This window comes from Silurus aristotelis (genome assembly GCF_946808225.1).
Source record: "Silurus aristotelis genome assembly, chromosome: 9".
In the NCBI taxonomy this organism is placed as follows: Eukaryota; Metazoa; Chordata; class Actinopteri; order Siluriformes; family Siluridae; genus Silurus; species Silurus aristotelis.
Genome location: NC_139582.1, coordinates 7,427,617 through 7,452,616, shown reverse-complemented (window position 1 = coordinate 7,452,616; position 25,000 = coordinate 7,427,617). Strand labels below are relative to the sequence as shown.

The following is a 25,000-nucleotide window of genomic DNA, read 5'->3' as shown; positions in this document are numbered from 1 at the left end:
AAGTACGACATAAAAATTGTAAAAAAATATGCTAGGATTTTTTTTTATTGCAAGTTGATTGCATGTACCATAAATTATTTTTACATTTAACATTGTTCAATTTCCTGTAGGTGCCAATAATTGTAGAGTTGACTACATCTATGTAGGATAATCAATACTATTAAAAAAATTACAATTAAAAACAGCAAAGAGACAGAATGTGACATTCAGTGTTTTCTTTTTGTAGCTTAAAATTATCCCTGAATGTGAGTTTTATTTGGTTGCTGAGCAGCAGCTCATACTGATGCAGGCATGCAACAGACATCTATCCATTCTTACTTCAGCCTGGCAAGGCTAAAAGCACAGTGCCCCTAATTATTATTATATATTTTTATATGTTAGATGGCGTAAAACATACATATACTTAACAGTTTTAGTAGCTGTTAAGCTTGTTTTGTGTACCTTCAGGAGATGGTTATAAAATATAATAGCTAATCATAGAGCTCATGTGTGAAGTCAGTGTAGAAGGACGTCCACAACAGAGCACGCTGTATGTGTATACAGGCTTTTTAACGTATTGATCACTGGTGCAGCACATAGAGATCGTGTGAGTTAAATAAGAGTCGTCTGATAAGTGTAATTGAGCATGTAATGGTTTGAGCAGTTCCCCTGTTAGCCGAAGTGACAATGCTTGAAGTGCTCTTTAAACACTATTTTGTGAGAGGCTTTAGTGAGTAAGGAAAGCTATCAGCTGCATTATCAACAGTGCCAAGGTCCTTTTTTGCCATATTTGTCCAAATTTTGTATATCCTTAGGTAAATTAGTGCAATATTTAGCTATAAGAAAAAGACTGTTGCATGGTTCATTTTTTGATTTTACCTATTGGTCAGTCCGAATCTTTTTTTTTTTTTTCGCTACATTTCAAAATGTGTGAACCTTTTCTTCAGGTTGCCAAGCAACCCAAGCTCCCACCAGTGTTTGCCTTTGAATAAATTCCAGACATTTTCCCCCTAACCCGGGTCCTAACTAACAAAATCTAAGAAGAATGGGCAAGAAAGAAACCTGTCAACAAGAACAGCACGATTTAAGATGTTGCTAATGCTATAACTTACATTATTACTTTTAGCATTAGTTATGATTAAAAACCTAATTTGAACGGCTTGAATTTTGCTTAACCCTAATGCGACTTTCACACTTTAATTGCTTTATTATACCAGTAACAGTAATTTAGAGTAAAGGCTTGAGTATTAATACTGATCAGGAAACATTTTTTGCTCCTTTATAACCTTCAGAGGCCCAATGCTGTAGTGTCTGCAGCAGAGAAACAACCCTGACTGATTGATTTTTTCTGAAGGTTCTTATGCAGAGAGGATGAAAGCTCCAAGACACACTTACCCTCACGTACAGTACTTTATCCCCCATTCGGTAGCGGCCTTTGGGCTGTTTCTCAATGCAGAACCTTATTTCACATCTGCACGGTGGATCTTCTGATATCTGCTTCACCTAGACAAGATAGAAACTTTTGTACTAAGCATTCTGATAAACAGTACTGTGCATGTTAATCATTTTAACTTACTATATCATCCAGTAGGCTGTCTTTGCTGTTTTTTCCATTGGATTTACTTAATTTACTTAGATGACGTGAGGTGGGAGTGGATGTGGGTGTTTGAACTGGTGACTGTGGATTGGGAGAAATACACTTAGGTTCAGGCTCCTGCATAGGTTCAGGTTCCCACTGAGGTTCGGGTTCTGGTTCTGGTTCGGGTTCTGGTTCGGGTTCGGGTTCAGGTTCAGGTTCAGGTTCAGGTTCGGGTTCAGATTCAGGCTCAGGTTCAGGTGGTGGAACTGGGATAGAGGTGGAGTCTATTGGAGGGGATTGAGGTGGAGAGGAAGGTGGTGTGGATGGAGAGATGGATGTAGGAAAAGGACAAGGAGGAGGAGAAGGAGGTGGTGATGGAACAGGTGGAAAGAAAAGGGAGGGAGAGGGTAATGGTGAAGAAAAAAACATGGATGGGGATAAGGACCCTAATTCTTCTTTCTCAATCTCTTTTTCCAGTTTGACCAGACCAGGTGGATCGATACCATACCTGTGAAAAAATATTTGTTTAGTAAGTGACACATATTTTTATATTTACTATTTTTTATATATTTATAGATGCTTAGAATTTTAGTTTATAGTTTCTGGTGTTCTTCAAACTAAATAAGGTTTTATTTAACAGCCCGCTACTGGAGTTCAAAGCTAATCTTAACGCGCATTACACTGCACCACTAAAACTTTACTCATATCTTAACTTTAATACAAACTTATTGTAACCCTGGCCCAAGGATTAATCAGCAGTCTAAATAAAAAGAAACATTATTTTTCTTATTAATATTTTAAGCTTTTTTCCCTGTTTAAGTAAACATTAAGAATAAAAAAATATTCTCAGAATCCTTTTCAATCAGACTGGATTAATAGATTTAAACTTTACCCTATGTACGTCCGTAACAAAAAGAACCAGCATTTGCATATATGTATTGCACATACAGTTCATTTAAAAAGTATTCAGACCCTGTTCACTATTGTCCTTTTTGTTACGTTGCAGCCTGATACTTCACTCAGCAGCACATAATTACAAAGTAAAACCAGAATTTTTGTAACCTTTTGTAACAACACTTGAAATGTTTAACAGGCGCTTCCCAATTCTCTTGATCATTGCTGTGATGTTTCTACACCTTGATTGTAGTCTGCCTGTGGTAAATTCAATGGACTGGACATGATTTGGAAGGGCACACACCTCTCTATAGAAGGCCTCACAGCTGACAATGCTATCTGCAGAGCTCAAAAATAGAATAGTTGCAAGGCACAGATCTATCTTCAAAAGGCTTTGGAATTCTACAAATAATTTCTGCTGCATTAAAGATATGAAAGGCACAGTGGGCTCTATAATTCTTAAATGAAAGAACTATTTCAAAACCAGGGCTCTTCCAAGTGATGGTCAATTGGCCAAACTGAGCAATGGGGGAAAAGGGCTTTAGTAAATTTTTTTACACTAGTCGGGACCTCAGACTGGGCCACAGGTTCACCTATCAACATGACAACAACCCTAAGCACACAAGGCATGGCTTAGGGACAATGTCCTAGTGTGGCCCAGCCAGAGCCCTGATCTGAACCCTATTAAATATATCTGTAGAGACCTGAAAGTACCTGTCCACCAACGATCTCCATCCAATATGACCCATCTTGAGAGGATTTGCCATGAATCCAGGTGTGCAAAGCTTGTTGCAGAATACCCAAAAAAGACTCGAAGCTGTAATTGCTGTAAGTACTGAGTACTGAGCAAAGGGTCTGAATACTTATGTACATTGCTGTTTCAGTTTTTTCTTATTGATGAGAGAAAAAAATTATACTTTTTGCATGCACTGTATAAATACAAATTGAGCTCAAATTAATTAATTTAGTGAAACGTAGAAACCAAATGCTTTTTGCTTTTTTTTGCTTTTGTTAAAAAATGGCGCTTATCTGACATACCTTAAAAACACAATTTCGTAATCAGGTATGAAACAATGAGAAAACAATGAGCTCTTACTTTGAGACAACTCTCCCAAGCTGCATGAGGCACAAGCACACATCACGTGGATGTCTTCGCAGCACTAAACAAACACACAAACTGCATATTATTGACTAACATTTTGATTTAGAGGATGAATGGGTTGAAAAGTTTAATATCCAACAACATAAAAAAAAATGTGTTTCTTTTGGAACTAACAAAAGAAACGTGTTTCCATATGAGGTTTAAAATAAATAATCATTAGTCAGTATGCTGAATGAATTAATAAGCTACACAACATTGTTCAAAGACAGGAGCATGCTGTGATAAAGACTGAGATAGTCAATTATCTTACAATACAGCAAATCAGTCTATTCCTCTTTTATAGGACTAAATATTCTTTAGTTATCTTTATAAAAAATAAAATGGCATACTTTTTAAAATCAGTTTTATCTATATTTAATGTTGTGGATTATCCGCCAAAGTTACTTTCTTACACTTGAGTTTTAACAGTTACAAATAGTTGTTCTCATTATTACCATCTGTTTTTTCCAACAAAACTCTCTCCTGTGGGAAAACTTAAAATGACAGCTTTATCACTGGATATTAAAAAGCACAAATACTAGAAACTCCTTAAAAACTTCTACAATTACTAAATAAACATCTCTCACAACATCATTATATCAGTAGTCGATATAAGAATTAGCAAATTATTATAAACCTGTAAAATAGAAATAGAACTACTCTTACAGCTGCTGTTTAAGAAACCTAATCAAAACCGCCCACCCAAACAGTTTCCAGAATTCAGCAGTGCTGTATATAAGAACACAATTTTTTTTAACTAAAGATAATGATCACAGAGAGTGTCTTTAACTTAGGATAAAAACAAGATTGAATAACAAGCTACAATAAGATGATAAAGAAATGACAATACCAACTACATGTTTTCAAAATGAAGATAAGGAACAACTTGTGCCCTGCCAATTCTCCAAATACCCAACTATATATAATACTTCGACTCTTTGAAAAATATGTGAAAGCTGGGGACTGACTAAAGCACAGTTTCTCAATAGTTTGTGCTAATAAAAAAAGATGGATACACTTTGTTATATGATTCACTTTTGAGGCATTGTAGCCCACATACAAAACAAACATAGTATTATCTATTTAAGTAACATGGTATTTATCTATTTCAGGGAAAGATGACTCATGCAGAATGAACTCTATTCTGTAAAAAAAAATCTATTGTATCAGGTTTTATGCATTGCTTAGAATTAAAATGAAAAACATTTATTGTTTAACATCTGTTTTCTTATTATATCATTATCCATAGTTTTTTTTTTTTTTTTTTTTTTTTTTTTGGGAAAACTCTCAATAGAGGTGGAACATCTGCCAGGATTTTTCTATGTGTCTTTTCCAAACAAGGTCTTTCTTTATTTATCATTTATAAACAGTGAATTTAAGGAGTGAAATCTTTTTCTCTTATGCATAAAATCCTTTCCGTCCTCGTATCCTGTGCTTTTCATTCCCCTTTCTTCTCGTTTCTATCATATTGTTCTCATTTTTCTTTGTTTTCGTTTTTTCCACTCTATTTTCAAGAGAACATGTCCGACAGGGTCAGGAGAAACCCTGCTGATACTGAACTGACATTTAGCTCTATTCCCAGTGGAGCTTATATGAGGAAAGTGAGACAGAGAAATAAATGAAGAGTTTAAAAAAAAAGAGACAGTGAAAGAGAAGCCAAGAGGCAGGGGATGGAGGAGCGGGTGTTCTGTCTTCACGCCAGTGCCTCCGGTTTAACAACATCATCAGAGCCAAACCATTAACAAAATATATTATTTATGTGATTTTTTTTGTGACAGAACAATATGCATGCTAGAGAAAAAAGAAGACATACAGCAAGACGGAACTAGCAGTGTGAGATGAGTATGAAGAGTGGGTTGGTCCCGACAGAGTCTTGTTGTGAAAATGAGTCGTCACACATTACCATAAATTCATATTGTTTATGCTGGAACTGTACAACATTCACTGGCATCAATGTGATACTTGCCAGGTTTTGCTTTTGTCACTACAACTCAGTGATTCATTTCATTTGGCTTGTATAAATGATATTTCCTGTTATGAACATATCAGCATACATTTATCAAATAGTTTTTATTTTTATTTTAAGATTTTTATCGAGTAGCTACTTTAATTATTGCTGACAAGAATGCCATACTGTACTATACATTATATATATTAAATATTGCGTGTAAAGAAGGAATACACAGTAGTTGATCACAGGGCAACCATGCACACATATGCACACTGTACTGTAAATCACACATAGGGACAATTTAGCAATTCAATGTGGGTCAACTCCTATCACTGAACAGCACACCTCAACAATGAACATACATTAGATGTCACGAATGAGAATAGGTTCCTTTTTGAATTAATTGAATTGAACTCTGAGGAATCTCACAAGGATGAACATACACAGAAAGAGGACACATGAAATAACCCAAACTGAGAATGTATATACTGTGCTAGTGTGATTCCTTGCAGTTTTTTATATTTTAATTCAATTATTTGCACTACAATATGTTGATTATTCATTATTTTATTTGGTGTGTAAGATTAGTTTTTTGCTGATATCTGAAAAAACGAAATTATCACACAGACCTCTCAGCTAACTCAGCATGTTTGATTTTTCCTTTAAACCACACAAGCTATAAACGGATAGAACAGAAACCAAATTTCTTTAAACATTTACATATCCAAGGTAATCTTGAATTCAATCGAAGACTTATGAATGAATATTTGTATATTCAAATTCTCAAACATCTCAAAAATACATACCCAGATCTTCAGACTCAAAAAGATGGGATGAGTCTATGCCAATTTTACGGCACCAGTACAGGAAGTTAGCCGTGTTGTCTCTGGCAAAAAATGAACCAGGAGCTGCATCAGCCCTCCAGTGAATCACACGCCGGATGAAGGGCTATAAATCACACACCAAACAAGCTAATTATTAATTTTAATTATAATAATTATTATATGTTATTAATAACTTAACAATAATATATACAATAATCTAATAAGTGTAATAAAATATAAACAGGAAAAGATCTGACTGAAATCCTCTGTGAATGTTATACATAGCACAGCCAAAAGGAGGTTCAACGAATTCAGCTTCATTATAATTTTTTTTTTTCTTAGCACTGAGCAGTTGATTAAAAGAAAAGCGGGAACACAGCAAACAGCGCACAGATTGGAGATAAGTCCAGCCAAGAACCTTTTTGTCTTCTCTTAATACTTTGATGTGTTCAGTCCATATTCTACAGTCAAGAAAATCAATGAATAACTGCTATAAGCATGTTAAAGGTGTGGTTATTCTTAATTAAACCTGTTTATATTGCCAACATCTGAGATTAATCAAAGATATAGCTCAGTATTTCAGTTGATATCTGTGGTAACATAAAAGAAGCCATGCTCAACAGACAGCAAAAGCCACATTATTTAATGCACCTTAATTAGCTTTAATCTGAGTCCTTCTAGAAACAAATGTAGTTACTCTGTTGTTGACTGAGCTGCATTTTAGGGTCAAGATATGTGTGTGAGCACCTTGCCATTGCTGGCCAGAATCATCCTCTTCTGTAACTCTTCAGCCAGCTGGCAGAGCACAACTCCGGTGTCCAGCATGTCCATGAAGTTCTCTGCTGTTATATTAATTCCTAAATATTTAAACAGATATGGCTTTAGAAACTGCTTACCAATGGTGCTTTGGAATCAGCATTACATTGTAAAAGCTTGATAAAAATGACATTAGGTTTAAACCCAAAACACAGCTGTTTGAAACAAAATTATTCACACTAAAACATTCCCAAGAGCTTCTTTAAAAACAATGTCATATGTGATAAAAGTAGGAACAACTACAATTATCACCCTTTAAATAAAAAGGAAATAGCATGTTCCAGCTCGCCATAGTGAACATTTATAACATCATGAACTGTAATATGTAATTTTATATCTTGGCCTTAACCCCAAATTCACATCAAAATAAATTCACAAAATTGGTCTTCTGACCTTATTCATATTCTGGTGCATGAAATGAAGGCACATGAAATGTTACTATGGTGTATCTACAAATGGGGGGTGTTAACAAGACAAACTGTAACTTATACTGTAAAGTGTGCCCTGATGATTTACACAATTCAAAACACCATATTTATCTTAAAAACATTTATTTTGTCTTCATGCTATATGCTGAGTATGGTTTTACTAATCATAAACATACATTTGCATTAAGCATCCATCTTTGTCCATGTTCTTGTTGATTAGAGTATTTAAAACTTGAAAAATAATAAGATGCGATTAATCATGATTAAATATTTAAATCGAATGACAGCGCTAGTTTTTATGTATTCTTTTTGCTCGTTTTCATCTGTATTTTTTTTCAGATTACAGAGAAAGGAGTCTGCACATTGTGTTTGTGGTGTTAACAAAAACACTCAGAAGTGCTTAAAAACATCCTCTAAGTACGTAGACAGGAACTGTCACCCCCTGCCCTTCAACTTCTCATGGACATGCAGATGCATTCTAGGGCCTGGGTGTTATGTGTACACGCACAGGAATTAGGCATCAAAAAACAAAGTTGTTGGTGAAGGATAAATAGGAGGTGCCGAGGAGGCATCAAAGAAGGCAAACCACAACAAAACCACCATGTGAACAGACGCCGGTGTACAGAATGACGTGGATGGTCATTAACTACTTCCCCGCAGAGAAAGAAGATGTTGGTAAGGAAACTAAATGCCCTCCTGCAGTCAGCAGTACCCACACAGCCATACCAGCACTATAAAATCATCCCGGAAAAGAAAGTGTGTGCCAGAAAAATGAGTTAGTGTAGACGTGTATGTGGTAAAAGAGGGCAGAGCTGGTTGTTTGTTTGCATCTACAACGAGGCCTGGAGAATTTGAATAGGCTAATATGGAAATAAACCTTATAGTCTGTATGCAAAATGACAGACAGGCTTTTCTGAACCTCTTTGGGCTTAATCTTATTCTTTGAATTCCTTAATCTTTAAGCTGTCTTCCCATGTCAAAGTAATATGACAAGCAGTGGCAAGTCAGCAATTAAAATTCCTGTAAATCATTCTTGCATTGATAGTACATGCAGGGAAATTAAGGTAATTTTGGGTAATACTATTTGTCTAAAAATGTTGGAAACTGGCCACAATTTCAGATTATCCATATCTAGTGGCTTGTTTTTTGTTCAGTTTTAAAACAGTATATTCAATAAGTGATTTTTAAGACAGTTCCCGTTTAACCTCCCATTTTTTTATAATAATATTTCAGCTGTCAGTAACATTTGCACAGAGGAACGAGTAAACAAAAAGACCACCAACATCCAGTCTTTTCTTTCCTGTCAATTACATTTCATGTCCATTCAAATCCCACCCTACCTTGTATCCAGCCAGTCTAGTTTAAATACGGAAACAGTGAAGGGAGGAGCTTTATTTGCTTGAGTTTTTTGTTTCAAAGCAACCTCAGAAAACATCTATTAAAACTGCTGACTATGCCTTTAACTAAAGTTCAGTAATTTAAGTCATCTTGCATGCACATATTTTAAGAGGTTTTTATTAAAATATTCCCATTATAAAGCCAGTATCTAACCACCTTACCCAGAATAGTGTTGAGCCACAGAGCAAGGTCTTCCTTCATGGGAAGTAGACTGGCTTCATGCCTGCTGGCCAGCCACTCGCTGTACTGATGCAGGCAGGAGAGGTCAGGAACACGCTCCCGACGGACACTGAACTGCCCGAACATGCTGAAACACAACCCACACAGGCCAAGTCTTGATTTAATACACATGATAATGTTTAGATGGATTTAAAGATTCAAGTCTACTAGCATTCTAGCAGAGATAATAGTGTGATCAGTAACTAAACTAAGAGAAAAACTTAGAGTAAATATTAAATATTATATGTAATATTAATATGCAATATGCAATATTTCTAAGATTTAACACAATTTTTGAAAAATATTTGCTTGTATTGTTTTATAGATATTATTTTTATTTATAGTATTTTAATATTGTGGGTTTTTTTTTTTTTATAAAGTATTGAATATTGGGAACTTTCAAAGATACTTGATGATAATATAAAAGATTTACACTGAATGCCATTCTTTTACTGTTTACTGTAACTACATTACTACTTTCCCAATAAAAATGTATGTATATATTTAGAGAGCCATAGGCTATTTATAGTGCTTATATGAAGCTAGCAGATCCTACAGATTCAGTACAATTTAACGTAAGAAAAACTGATAAGAGTACAGCATAAGACAATGAAAGAATTTGAATGGAACTTTTTTTTGGCTTGGGAAAGGACACATGCTGGTCATATGTCTGTCCACATCTAATGAGCCAGAACTACTAGAGAACCTGGAATGCTGTACTACTGTATGGTTCAGACTGGCAAGATTTAAAAATCTGTGATTTCTATCATTCATCAGCTTTGAGGATTAAAGATATGTAAAACAGGGACATTTTAAAGTGCTTAAATATAAGTGTTGGATCAATCTGATAACTTTTAAGCAGTAACAGGACAGGTGCAGCACCCTTTTTTTCTGCATTTAAACATTTTTTATTTAACAAACTTAAAAAATATACAACCAAATACCTGCTTTGGGTGCTGTGCTTAAAAAAGTAATTACCGGCTAAGACCTAAGTCAGTTTCTATCAACTGACACCTACTGCTTCCAATAATTTCTCCCTCACTCCAACAACCATTCATTATGGGTGTCTTAACACATGTAGCAAATCATTTCCTGTAAATGTGCTGCTTTCCATGGGGCAGGGAAAGGAAAGCAGACACCTGCGGGGCAGATGTGTGAGATCCAAACAGGAGCAGCCAGGAATGACGGCAAAAAACAAGCCCCCGTTTATTTTCTTAAACCCTGTAGATTAGGAGCTGCAGTGAGGAGAGGACACAGACGTTGAGATGTATGAACACAAAAAACACAGGGAGTGAACAAACACCCTCATGATGGGTGCAACATCAAGGAGATGTGCTGAACCTTTCAACTTGTAATGGGAGTCTAATGACCTGGGCATTTGGAAATGTTAAACAAAATAAATTCACTTTCTTATCTACAGGATCTACAGGGGGATCTACAGGGGGTTACATGGCTATGTAAATAGAGGCATACTTAAAGCAATAAGATTTACACAGATACAGACAGATTTTAAAGCTTTGGATCTCACCACATTCATTGTAATGCACTGCGGATAAAGAAAATACCTTGTAATCTTGGCACAAAAACGTCTGTAAATGTTATCAACGTAGAGAAGTCAGTCATTTATCTTACAATAGAATGATCAGAGTGTTTTATACCTCTTATTCCTGCTCAGCAATTTGCCAAGAATTAAACGTTTTAGCATAATGTAGCTTTTACTTGCTTAAAGGTACACTTAATGTTGTGGACTACACTAATGTCTTGTGTTTTTAAGAAACCTACAGCTTGTCATATTACAGAGATAATGCAAAGTTCCTTTTAGTTTTCTTCTAGTAACAGTGTAAAAAAAAGCATGTCACTGAAGACTTTTTATAGATAATTTTTTAATTTTTTTAATTTTTTTGCAATTTGACCACTTCATGTGGGAATTTAACAGAGCTGGAGTATAAATTTAGTTAAAGTTATTTTTTTTAAAATGTATAAAAAAGGGAATTAATAAAGAAATTCCACACCACTTCCACCACAGCTTTTTAAATGCATTTAAAAGGAATGAACAGCTCTGACAGAAAGACAAAAACACAAAAACAGATTCAAGTAGTTGAAGATCAAAAGGAGATGAATCTGACATGTGTCTATGTCAAACTCTGGACACTCAGTAGGGCATGGGAAGTGCACACAGTAGCGATACAACATACAGGTGCTACATTCACACCTAAACTGATGCCTAGCTCAGCATGAACAAGAGTGCAGACAGAGGTCTTTAACCCAACCAACACACATAAAGAGCCTCTGTGTTTCACACAAACACTCCTACACATATGTAAAAACATATTAAGCACATGTAGGGGCAAGCAAACTATACAGCTCTATATGTTACAGGTTATTGTAAACTAAACACTTAATAATGTCCAGAAATGTAGGGCAGCACACACACTGATCCAACAAAAGCAAAAAAATCTGAAAAAGATCTGCACTCAAGCTGTTTTACTGTACCCATTATAGGTGAACGAGCTATGTAATACACATTATGTACAGCATAATGGACGACTATATCTATATCTTTATCTATATTTCTCTGGTAAACACACAGGCCTTGTTCACACCTGGTATTATAGGTGTAAATGTGATTCTGTCACTCAAACCACTTCCTGAGGGTGTCGTGGTTATATAATATTTGCAATGTGAATGGTAATGCATCTAAAAGAACATCCAGTTATCTAAATAATGAGCCTAGGGTTTGGAAAATCTGATCACAAGAGGTTATTAAAGATGGTTGATGATTCTGAAGTGTTTCTTTCCTCATATACCTATGCAATAACTTATCATAATTTTATGTAATTTCGGAACAAATACATCTCAGTTATCACTTATGATACAGCAGCTATTAACAGAAAATGTCTTTATAATCCCTCTCTAAGATTTAATAGGACATAAATTCAGTTTGTCATGAAATCAAAAAACTACAAACTAACCAAGAAGTACAAACTTCGGAACCTTGACGATTTCCCTGAGTAATTAAAGTTTACCTTTATTGCAAAGTTCTGACAGTGGAGGCTCCGTATGACTGTCCTAAACAAAGTCTTGATACAGGGCAGGATTTTTGTAATCCTATTCTTCTATACATAATGTTTGTTTTAGATTAAGTGGAGAATCGACATACTGTATGTAGCATGTTGCTGTGAAATTAACTGTTTTCTTAACTGTTACTGTAGAAATGATTATGTATTTAAACAAAGCCCATGAATAGATAATGTGCAAAATGATCAAAAACTTCTGACCAATCACACTAAAGAATTTGAGAATGGACAATCCTGATGACTCTTTGTCTTGAACAATCTAAACGTATGAGACCTCCTAACACACCTGAGCAGCTTTTGTTTAGCCTCTTGTGTCCAGTGTAGACAAACAGATCTCTAGCACGGAGGCTAAGAATCCCTGTACCAAACTTCATGCATGAAATAAAAAACTACCTCTTGTGACTATTTTCTCTTGTGTGCCATGAAACTCCAGCTGTATTCATGCTGCAGATTCTCCCACAAATGTAACAAAACTTCAAGATCGATACCAAAAACTCTCAGATCATTCCCACTGTGTGCCTGTCTAGCTTCCTTGAAGTTTTCTGTGAGTCCTGTGAACTTATTTATTCGAAGTAATTTTTTCTAACTTTGCATGGAATAAGTTTTTCAACTGAAGTAAGTTTGGGGAGGGCGGTGACTTGGTTTTAGAGCACTTCTGAGTACTGCTAAGGAAGGCCGCTGTTTTATAGTCAGTTGGAGGAAACGTTGGTTAACTTCTCCTGGCACCAATTGATGTGACTAAAGTGTGGTCTCATTTGGCTGCATTCAAAGATCTGAAGGAATATAAACTGTTCCCAAATCGGCGGAATCAGTTATTCTGAACATTTGATAGAGTAGAAAAATTGTGATTTATTTGTAATAAACAATATTTCATGGACTGTTTTAAAAATGAAAACCATCTCCAAAGGACAACATAAAACCCTCCAGGGCAAATCCCTATCCCTAAACTCTATCCAGGTAGTATAAAACAAATTGTCTCAGTATCAAATACACCAACCTGTTCTGTATCAGATCAAATTCTTCTACATTGTGTCTGTGGTATCACAGACATAAATAATGACAGTACTGCCTTTGACAACAAAATAGTGTGCGTGAAACTATAACACTGTGAGCTCATAGTTTCAGAGCAGGAAAACTGAGACGGGATAAAGAAATCAGATCTAGCATGAGATTATTTAATGGGTAATGTAATACTCAGTCTCTCATTTTTAAACTAGAATTTCAGCTTGTGGCTGCATACATCATGTTCAGTACCAGTTTCATATATATCTTTATGATTTCAAAATAATGCCATTGATCAAAACTTTTATACAAATTCATTTAAAGAAAATACTGTACCAAATGTAAAAACCGTTTAACCAATGCAAGCACTGTTATGAATGTGTCAGACACAAAAACACTATTTTGTGTCTGGTTGCCCTCTTTAATCAATCAAAGTTTAGATTTGAAGAAAAGACTCGAAAAGAAGTAGCAATGAATACAAAGACTTATTTCTCTATTTACTAAGGAATATCAAATAATTCTTTGAGTATATGAGCACTTATCTAAAGACCCAATTATGTGGCTGCAGCATAGTGCAGAAAATCATGCTGACAGGTCAAGAGATTCATGCAATGTTCGCATCAAATATCAAAATGAAGTTTGGCTTCGCTTGTGCCCATTGTGGCCTCAGCTGTCTCCTCTTGGCTGACAGGAATGAAACCCAGCATGGTCTTCTGTTGTTGCATCCCATCTGCCATCCAGGCAGTCCAGTTTCAACGTGTTGTGCATTCTGAAATCCTTTTCTGTTCCACAATTGTACATAGTGTTTATATAAGTTAATATAGTGTTTCCATCACCTCAAATTAGTAAAGCCTTTCTCTGTTGGCCTCTCTGCTCTGGATGCTTTTTTTTCTTTACTGCAACATTCAGGTTAAACTCTTGTATGTAGAATTCCCAGGAGACCCCAGGAGTTTGAGTAGAAATACAAAACTGGCCAATCAGGCAACCAACTATTATTATAACAAAATTCACTGAGAAGATATCTCCATTCTGATTTATTTTTTTGCATTGCAGTGCTGTGACCTGGTTGGATGAATAGATGATTTCAGCAGTGAGTACAGATGTTGTAAATAAAGTGATTTGTGTGAGTGTGTTGGGATGGATTATTGATAGATAGATAGATAGATAGATAGATAGATAGATAGATAGATAGATAGATAGATAGATAGATAGATAGATAGACAGACAGACAGACAGACAGACAGACAGACAGACAGACAGACAGACAGATAGATAGATAGATAGATAGATAGATAGATAGAAATTATTTGTTCTTCGTAAATTACAATAATGATTATGCTAACACAACCAATATATGATCACAAGAATCCAAGAACAGAAATTGTTGTTTTCTCCAGCAACTCTGACGATATTATTTGATGATAACAACATTGATAAAATCTTTATTAAAAGGGCTGGAAGCAAAGGGCAGATAGATATACTCATTGTATTTTCAATATTAATATACAGCATTACTTTCATATATCTGACAAATAAGGAACATGTTGTACCGTAAATGTCTTATTTTTTATATTCTAGAATTTAGTCTTCTTCCTTTTGCCCTAAGGGTATGCAAACTTTGCACTTATGCTGTATATCTAGACTGCAATTTAAAATGCAGTCAATTTTTTTGCACTACATATATGCATATCTGCACAAATATAATATCTTTATATACGTGCCCTTGTGGTCTGTATTGTATCCATCAAGATAATATTGTTTCCAACAAGAGATGGTCACCTTTTGTCCATGCCAAATAATTGTTATGCATAAAATGTGAATGTATCTAAATAAGACCCTGAACTATACACAAGTCATCAGGAAGTTAGAAAGAACCTGAAGATCAGCAGTAAAAGACTTACTTTGAAAGAGTTCTCCTCAGCTTCTTCTCAACTCCAGCCAGGTTGCTTTACACACCGTCCGTGTCCAGGTTTCACTTTACACAGCTGGAAGAAGCTCGCTGATTCAGCAGCGCGTCTCTCAACCAAATCTCACTGCCTCCGTCCCAAACGTGCATATGGCCTGCTGTTTTTACAGGATACTACGTAGTAAGTAGGTTGCGGTTTGGAACGCAGCCACAATCCGTCGCTTTGAGAACGAGTGCGCTTGAATGAGCGCAGTGAAGTTGAGCGACAACACTTTTTTCTTTCTTTTTTTTTTTTTGTTACAGATACAATTAAAATCCAGGCCTATATCACCTAAACTTTTCACATGTAGATAAAACAATTTGCAAGCCTAGAAATAAAAGTTGTTCAGTTGGAAATCTGTCTTGCTGTCTTGATATATATAAATAATATTATACACACAAATGCTTCTTAGAATTCAACTGGCAGACATATTTCATCTAATGTTCAGAGAAGACTGTGTTAGTCAGGCCTTTAGTTGAATTGCAGCAAAGGAACCATTACTTTGGAAGAAGAACCAGTAGATAAGACTCGCTTAAACTGAGAAACACAAGGAATGGACTTTAGATCAGTGGAAACCCTTTCTCATTTAATCAAATATTGAGGGCACACATAACCAGCATGACTACCACAACATTTTGCAGCGTCATGCCATCCCAGCTGGTTTGCACAATTTGTTTTCCAATGACCCCAAACACACCCCTAGGTTAAGTAAGAGTTTAATGTTCAAGAAGTCGAGTGATGGAGTGCTGCATCAGATGACCTTGCCTCCACAATCACCTAATCTAAATCCAAATGAGATGGTTTGAGAGAGAAGGTAAAGCAGTCAACAAGTACTCAACAGCTCTGGGAAGTCCTTCAAGATGAGAAAATACCAAGAGCGTGCAAAGCTGTCATCAAAGCTAAATGTAGCTATTTTGCACAATCTAAAATATAAAACTAATTCTGTGATATTTAATGATATTTTGTTTGCATAACTCCATGTGCTCTTTCATAGTTTATACATACATTGCATACTATGTTATATAAATTTAAGTCTTTATGCATGTATGATTGATTTGTACTGGATGCACTGTATTATCAGATACTTTGCTGTGCATAATATGTTTGCCTTAGCCGTGCAGAAAGAGCAACTGTTATTTGGTGATGAACCATTCTTCACACAGTCTTTTCCCATGCACATCTGTTTTATTTGCCCTCTGTGTTAGTTTAAGAGCACTGCACAGCTGTTGGCTGGTTAGTCTTCGATAATGACCTGTTCTTATCCTAGTAGTGAATTTTTAAGATCATTAAAAATCCTCTCATACCACTAGTAACATGGCGCATCACTGTCACCTTGGTGCTAAGGATGAGCCACCATCCAATAATATATTATATGCTTGTCTCCTGGTGAACCCATTCTACTTTTCCATGGAGTAAAATTGTGATGACAAATTGTGCACATCACATAAGCAGTGTTTAAATACAAATGTGTACAAATACAAAGTTGGGTGTCCAATGAATGTATATAATTTTGTGTCCCAATCATCAGTACACTTTCAGTGCTTTTGAAGCTGATTGACATGCTTAAAGTGCTGTTGAAGATTTATCTGATATGTTGTCTTGCTCACCTTGCATCCTGAGAACACATGCTGGATATTTATGTACCTAAAGCACCAAATTGAGCTTTGTTATGCCTAGCTGTTTATTTGCTTTACTACTCATATCGAGATGGACATGCTTTGCATGTTCCACCTCAAAGTCCAGTCTGATACAATGAATCTCTAGTATGTTTGGTTCTGGTTTTCATGCCATCTTGTGTTTATTTATATATCATTTATTTAATTATTTTGTATAATAGTGTCCATCTACAATGTGTTTTGTGTCTTTTTATAATTTTTTCAACAATTCTCCTGCTCTGGATCTCTCAAAGTACTGTCTGAATAGGAAGTGGTAGCTCACGTGCATTCATTTGCCAGCATCACATGTTACTGGCCCCCTAGCAAGGCCCTTTCAACCTTAACTGCCTAGCTATATAAGATCAATGTAAGTCACTCTGGATTTGGGTGTCTGCCAAATGCCATAAATGTAAATGGTGTGTTTTTAAGCTGGTTTTCTTTTGGGATTCTCTGGTTTCCTCACATCCTCCTAAAACATGTTGTCTGGACTTGTTTCTAGAAGTGTGTGTTTGCATGGTGCACCATGATGAACTGGGATTTCATTTAGTGTGACTTTGCCTTAAACCCAGTGTTTATAGGAAAGCCTCCAGATGCAGTGGCATCCTGTCCAGAATAAATAGATTGCTCAAGATAAATGAATGAATGTAACATACACTAGAGGTTTGTGGACACCTGACCATCACACTCAAATGTATTTGTTGAACATTCCATTCCATATTCTCTCATTTTCGCGGTTGAAATGAACTCTGAGATCAGGTGAGGAGGCCTAGGGTGCCCTCAGTGTTCTAGTTCATCCTGTACTAAAGTGTTCAATGGGGTTGGGCTCAGTGCTCTGAATCAAAATAAAATTACAGAATACAAAGACATTCTTGAGATGTGTGTGCATACAAATATTAAAAGAAGTCTCATATATATGTGTATTGTTGCATGCATACAAATACAACTTTCTGCAAATATAGTGTATGTATGTATGTATATATGTATGTATGTATGTATGTATGTATGTATGTATGTATGTTTATGTGTGTGTGTGTGTGTGTGTGTGTGTGTGTGTGTGTGTGTGTGTGTGTGTGTGTGTGTGTGTGTGTGTGTGTGTGTGTGTGTGTGTGTGTGACATAAGCCTAGTGTGGACGTTGCACAAAAACTAACTCTGACCAGCAGAGAGCAGTGTTCGTCACATCTTTTTCTTTCAATCAAACTCACTAATTATGACTATAGTTCATTGATAATGTATATGTTTCTTTATTTAATGTTTGTTTAATTGTTTTATTTTTGCATACATAACTTTATCATAGACTGAACACTTTTATGAACAGTTTTATAAGTATATACTATATATATATATATATATATATATATATATATATATATATATATATATATATATATATATATATATATATAGTATATACTTATAAAACTGTTCATAAAAGTGTTCAGTCTATGATATATATATATATATATATATATATATATATATATATATATATATATATATATATATATATATATATATATATATATATATATATATTCATATATATATACTATAAGGAAAGTAGGATTTTCAGGTCTTCCCGGTAACGGGTGGCATGCACCATCTCTTAGCAATAAAGCCCAGGTTCATCTCCGAGTCTCTATATCTTAATTTGGCACGCATACACGACTGTCTTCACTACACGACAGTCCGATGGAAATCGAAGGCACGCGCGGCGTTGACAGATGGCAGCGTCGCGCGTTTCCCAGACAACCCCATAACGCAATATAGCGCGGAACACCCGGCGCGTGCCGCCGGCACGGAGCCCAAATTGGTCCCGGGGGTCAAGAGAAGCCGTGCTCCATCAGATGAGTCCACCCCTAACTACGATTCAAGCATGCAGCCTTTATAGATTGCATCTGCAGTCAGCCCACAAACCCTCCTGCGATTTGATCAACCCGATTTTGATGCAAATGTTCAATTAAAATATTGATTTTCTAATGTATATTTTTCAAATGTACGTGATTGAAAAAAATTCTGACTTCTTTTCTAAGCAGTTAATTTATGTCTAATATGCACCCACTCGTTTTCGGCCAAGACTGAGCCCAATTGAATTATATCCTGTTTTTTCTTTTTTTTGAGCCGACAGCAAAATGAGGACAGGATAAAGAGGTGTCGGGGGTGATGGGGCGAAAAGACGGAGGGAAAACGTTCATAACTGTCAGCTCTGCGCCAGAATCATTTGCCTTCCGGGTCTGACCGGAAAATAATTACCGCAACTGTCAGCCTTTCAGCAGAGCTTTATTCAGAGCCGTGCAATTGGTTATAGAATAGCTTTCCCTGATTAATTACCCTGTCTAATGTAAAATACATATATAGTACACCTTATTTCTTATTACAGTGACAGATATCCTAAAATTGGTGATTTGCCCCGCCCGTCCATGCTCTTACCACGCCCATATGTAGTTTCCCCACCCTTATGTGATTGATGTCATAAATGATATCAAATGATAACCCTAGCAAAAAAAATGGGATATCCTAGCATTCAAAAACTGCTTAGTTTCATATTCTAAAGGTAAGTGTAGCCTACTAGGGTTATACACCTCCGCTCATATCTGGCATCTAGATGTGAACTTGGTTTCACGTTCTGACTGTATCAGAACATGATAGATAGATAGATAGATAGATAGATAGATAGATAGATAGATAGATAGATAGATAGATAGATAGATAGATAGATAGATAGATAGATAGATAGATGGATAGATAGATGGATGGATGGATGGATGGATGGATGGATGGATGGATGGATGGATGGATGATCTTCAGTTAAATAAAGTCAGTGAGGGGCCCAGACTTCCTGCTGAACATCCATGCATGCAAGAACGAAGGAATGTGTGTGTGATTTTGAAAAACTGTTATTCTTTTTTAGAGTGGTGTGGGTGGAATTACTTAATGGGGGAAAAAAAATGTGAAACTCATTTCCTTCGTATCCTGCAGTTCTAGTGATCAGAAATGGGTTGGTCCTTTGCTAATGGGTGGGCCTTGAGGAATTGTGTAAAGCAGAAAATATACTTAGTTTAGCAAATACTTTCTTATGATGCTCAGTGTATGGCAACACACTGGTTTTACAAACTATAATAACAATTTTTGATCTGCATTATTGTTTAAAACGAACACAACTTTACTCCACCCCCATGATTTCCACCATTTCTGGTAACCAGTTTAAAGTGGTAAGGGAATGGGGAGCCAGTGTAATATCATTAGGATTTGATGGAGCTCTGCTATCTCCTCATTATTGCTCAGTCACTTAACCCCTGTCAGCACATCTTCTCAGCATCCAAACAAAGAAAGAGACAGAGAAAGACAGAGAGAAAGCTCCTTTTTTGTCTTTCTCTACAAAATTCTAAATGCTTTTCCAAGCTTATTATTAGTTTGATCAATGAGGACTGTCTTGCTAAAGTGGAGCAGTTCTTGGGCTGTTCATAATTTGGGATATGTGTAAAAGAGGAAAGGTTTTTGGTTGTGTTGCACTTGTTTTGTCTTTCAATGAGTTTGTATTCAGAAATGCCATTCCTATTTTCAATTTAGGTTGATCTCTGCTGGTTTATCACTCAATTACCTTGAGAAAAAACCTAAAATAAATTTTAGAACATTTTTAGACTTATTTTACCAAATAAATACAATAATAATAATAATGCATAGTATTTACATGTAGCTGTATTTCCATTTTTCTTTGTTCAAACACACTATTCCATGGAAATATTTAGCAATTTGATTGTTGCTTGTACTCATTCTCAGTGAACTCAGTCTCTCGGTAATTAATAAAAAAATACTGTAAACTGAATACAATAAAAAATCTATTAATGTTTTTCCATTTCCATGTTGAACATCTCTATATCCATGGCAACCTGTCTTCACAAGACAGACAGGAAAACAAAATAGTGAGTGACAGAAAGAGAGAGAGACTAGGGCAGCATTCAGGTTTGAATGGACAAAAAGCCACTCAAGCAGTACATGAAATATCCAATATCTTCATGTAACCCTTCCCCACCACCACCAGCACCAGCACCAACACACACAAACACACAGATGTAGACCTCACTTTTCACAAATCCTTTCCTGTACACCTGCACATACTTTCTTTGATTCTAGCACTAAAATGAAATACTATAATGTAATTAAAATAGCAGATGTTCTGTATTACTTTTATGCATTTTACAGTTTTTGACTGCAAACCATTCTAAAGTATGAACAGCATATCGTTTTCCAGAACGTACTGTACCAGATTGTGCTTCATGACACTGCTGCCTGCTGCTGATGTGAGAGAAGGTGTGGCCTCCCGTGAGCCTGGTGTTTAGTCTGATTGGCTCAGGTGGGATTTGTAGGAGGGTCTGAAGCCTTGCGTCAGCACATGCGTCAGTATCTCACATTTCGGAATAGTAACATAGGCAGAAAAGCGATGGGGGGATGGGAGGTGCGGAAAGCTGGATGAATGAGGAGGGGTGCTTTTGCTGCCGAAAGACAGAGTAAAGTAAAGTTACAGGGCCAAAATAAGCAGCATGAGCAAACATTGAGATGTGGAGTCGGATGTGGAGTCAGAGACACAACACTTGTGTCAATAAATCGTGTGCGCACTTGTGCGAGGGACAGAAAGAGAGAGAGGGAGACAGAAAGAGCTCTGACCTTGACTAGCTCATAGACACTGCGTTGTGTGTTTGGGGAAACAGGTGTGACAGTCTCCAGGTGCAGAATGAGTCATGATGTAACTACACACACACACACACACACACACACACACACACACACACACAAACACACAAACACACACTGTGCATTATCATTATTTTCGGATCCCATAGCCTGCATGCCATTAATATACATGCATTTATGACATTTTGTGAAACTGACAACTGATCATAACATCAGTCTAATCTAATCATCAGTTATTACAAACTGACAAAGACTATACAGTTGCATCCTTCAACTGTACCTAGTAATACGTTATACTTTTTCCTTCTAATGACCTTTCCCTGTATGGGCCCTCATTATGTGTGTGGCCTTTTCTAGATGGTTGGACAACTGGCTGTGATCCAAATCTGCTCTCATGCCCCTGATCAATTTCGGCTATGGCAAGAAAATGAAACCACTTAGACTCTCAGTTTTTTTAGATCAGTAAAAAAATGTACAAGTCAGAATACCCCTATTCAGATTTCCAAAGACAATACAAAATTAAAAGTGTCTCTAAAAAGAAATAGATGAACATCCTAGTCAACTATCAGGCTGATTGTAGGGCAGATTGGCTTATAGCCAGAGACAAAAACACACACACATAGCACATTCTTTATTCAGTGACAGACAGGGACAGCACAGTTCAGTGAGCAAATGGGTGTCTGGGTGGGGCAGCAATTGATTGAGCATGCATGGAAAGCAATCAATTTATTAATGCCACTTAGGAGAGCTGCAGTGCATGGCCTCTTAAAACAATCTCTTATCCCTGCGCATGCCAGGATTTATCTTTGATTAAACTCAACGTTATTAATTAAATTTTGAAATGTGTGTTATTTCTTCCCTATTGATATTTTAATCCTGCCCAAATTTTTTTCTTCCAAAGCTTAAACATTTCCCAGATCATGCACAAAAAAAACAGAAATTTAACAGAGGAACTAGAGAATAGTAGTAGTTGCCTTTATATCATATTTCATATTATACACATCACTGGCATTTGTCCTGTGTAGTAAAAATTTTTTTATATATATATATATATATATATATATATATATATATATATATATATATATATATATATATATATATATATATATATATATAAAAGCTTTGGGCTGTAGTGCCTCTGTGGATGAAAGTACATTACTCTGTGTATGTTTGTGTTCAGGTCAGAGTTAAGGTCCAGCTGACCTGAATAATCAAAGATGGACGTTTCATGCATAAGCAAACAGTTAGGCCAAAAGCAGCCCAACAGGGAAAAAACATGACAGCATCTTTGATTTTCGCTCTCTCTCTCTCTCTCTCTCTCTCTCTCTCTCTCTCTCTCTCTCTCTCTCTCTCTTTCTCTATCTCTCTCTCTCTCTCCCATGCACATACTTTTTCTTTTGCTTTACCCCATACAAACACATTGTCTGTTGGTGTTCTGGACAGCAGTCACTGAGTGGCAGATTTCTGATGAGTAAACAGAGGCTTGGTTGATCCAGACAGTTGGATTCTAGAATAATTGAACAAAAACTACAGCTTAGATTAAAACTGCTGTCCTGTCAGCAGTGAGCAGAAAGGAGTTTGTGTGTGAGTGTGTGGGTGTGTGTTTGAAAGGGTGGCCGGGTTTGTTAAAGGTTTCATTTTCAAGGTAGCAAGAACAAAAGAGGAATGATGCCATCAAGTGAAAGCTCATGAGAGTGAATGTGTTAAGTCATGAACTTATGAACGTGTGTGTGACTCACCAACTGCATCCTTTCAATCAGGCCAGTCTGCAGTAAGTAAGTCATTTGGTTAGATGAGAAAAGTACTTTAAGAGAGTAAAGGGGAAAAAAAAGCAGCAAAATAGACACATTTATTGCTTAATTTTATGATAAATGTTCATTATCACAAATGGGGTCAATCTTAAACCAGATATACAGTATACTATATGTCCAAATGTTAGAACAGAACAATCATATGTGGGATTTCTCCAAACAGTTTCCACAAAGGCAGAAGCACCCAACTGTTTTGGACATCTTTGTATGCTGTAGCATTACAAATTCCTTTTACTCGTGCTAACCTATCAAATAGATTAAAACAACAACGTGTGGATTAAACCTGAAATTGTATGCTCAAAAAGCATATGGGTGTGTTGGTCAAGTGTCCAACCTAAATAAGCACCACTGGAAGATTTTATAATGATGTGTTAAACAGAGCTTTGCATCACATCTCTAAAATATCAACTCAGGTAATATGCAACTTTAACACTTTACTAACACTTTACCAACATTATATACGTTTTTTTCCTTAATTTTCCACACGTTATATGAGTATAACAGTAAATTACATGTACCTTTTTATTCCATTTGACACATCAAATTATATTTTTTTAAGATTTGTATTGTTTATAGTATGAATTGATCTATAACTCAATAATTAATTGTTGATATCATTTCTTCCGTGAAATCTAATTGCAACACTAAGGCATATATCCCTAAAGAAATGTTTTCAAATTGAACACCTTATTCTAAAAATGGAAATGTATTGTATTACAACTTGCCTTATATCATGAACATGATTTAATTTAGACTACACATTTAATAGGCTTTGGCTAGTTTGGCTGTTATTTTTATGATCTCATGGAGAATTGGATCTGTTGGTATTAAGAATGTTAATTAGTTATGAATTCATAGGCACTGAGCTTGTGCAAGAGGTGTCTTTTCTACCTGCTGTGTGTGTTTTAACACCATTACACCAAAAAAAAGAGAAAGAGGGAGGAGAGAGGGAGGAAGGGAAGCAGTAACTCATAGTGTGGAGCTCATGTTGCCAGAAGGGCAGTGAAATGGAGAGTCAGAGAGTAGATATATAGCAGAAGATACTTAAGTATTAAATTAATATCTTTAATAATTCAGTAATTCAAGGAATACATAAAATACAAAAAGAAAATCATTTGCAGCAGAGAAAACTAGTGACAGGTGACTTTTGACTGGACTGTCACTTAGTCAGTAATTTCTTCCATTTAAAACACTAATTCCAACCAATTCTAAAGAAGTGAAAAGTAATTAAGGGTTATAGATTTGGATTTAATATCAGATTATTAAAAAGTACGTGATTTTAATTAAATTCATGTCTTCACTAAAGCAAAATTTGTTTTAAATCATTGATTAAAAGACTATCTAGGCTGACCTGTTTATTTTGGTTCTTTTTCTCAATTGCAATATTTTACACGCGCCAGACTAAACGTGATTGTAATTAATTGTCTTCTTAAAAACATTTTACAAAACATTTCATTCATTTCAATGGTTCATCAAACTTTAATCCGGTTTAGCCTTTAACACATTTTTAAATAAGAATTCTTTTAAAAATTTTTTAAAAAAAATAATAAAAAATGCATGAACCCTAAAGTACAACATACTACTAGT

The 25,000-nt window shown here is 35.8% G+C and overlaps 1 protein-coding gene across 1 annotated transcript in view; it reads right to left on the bottom strand.

Moving 5' to 3' along the window:
* Positions 1–15,475, bottom strand: part of gas2b (growth arrest-specific 2b) — a 20,757-nt gene extending 5,282 nt beyond the window's left edge. The window contains exons 1-7 of the mRNA XM_083550034.1: positions 15,210–15,475; positions 9,172–9,317; positions 7,116–7,225; positions 6,351–6,492; positions 3,549–3,612; positions 1,556–2,066; positions 1,375–1,482 (exon numbers count right to left, since the gene is read on the bottom strand). Of these exons, the coding sequence (XP_083406160.1) occupies positions 1,375–1,482; positions 1,556–2,066; positions 3,549–3,612; positions 6,351–6,492; positions 7,116–7,225; positions 9,172–9,316 (1,080 nt within the window). The 5' untranslated portion in view covers position 9,317; positions 15,210–15,475. The remainder of the gene's footprint in view (positions 1–1,374; positions 1,483–1,555; positions 2,067–3,548; positions 3,613–6,350; positions 6,493–7,115; positions 7,226–9,171; positions 9,318–15,209) is intronic.
* Positions 15,476–25,000: the final 9,525 nt, after the last annotated feature.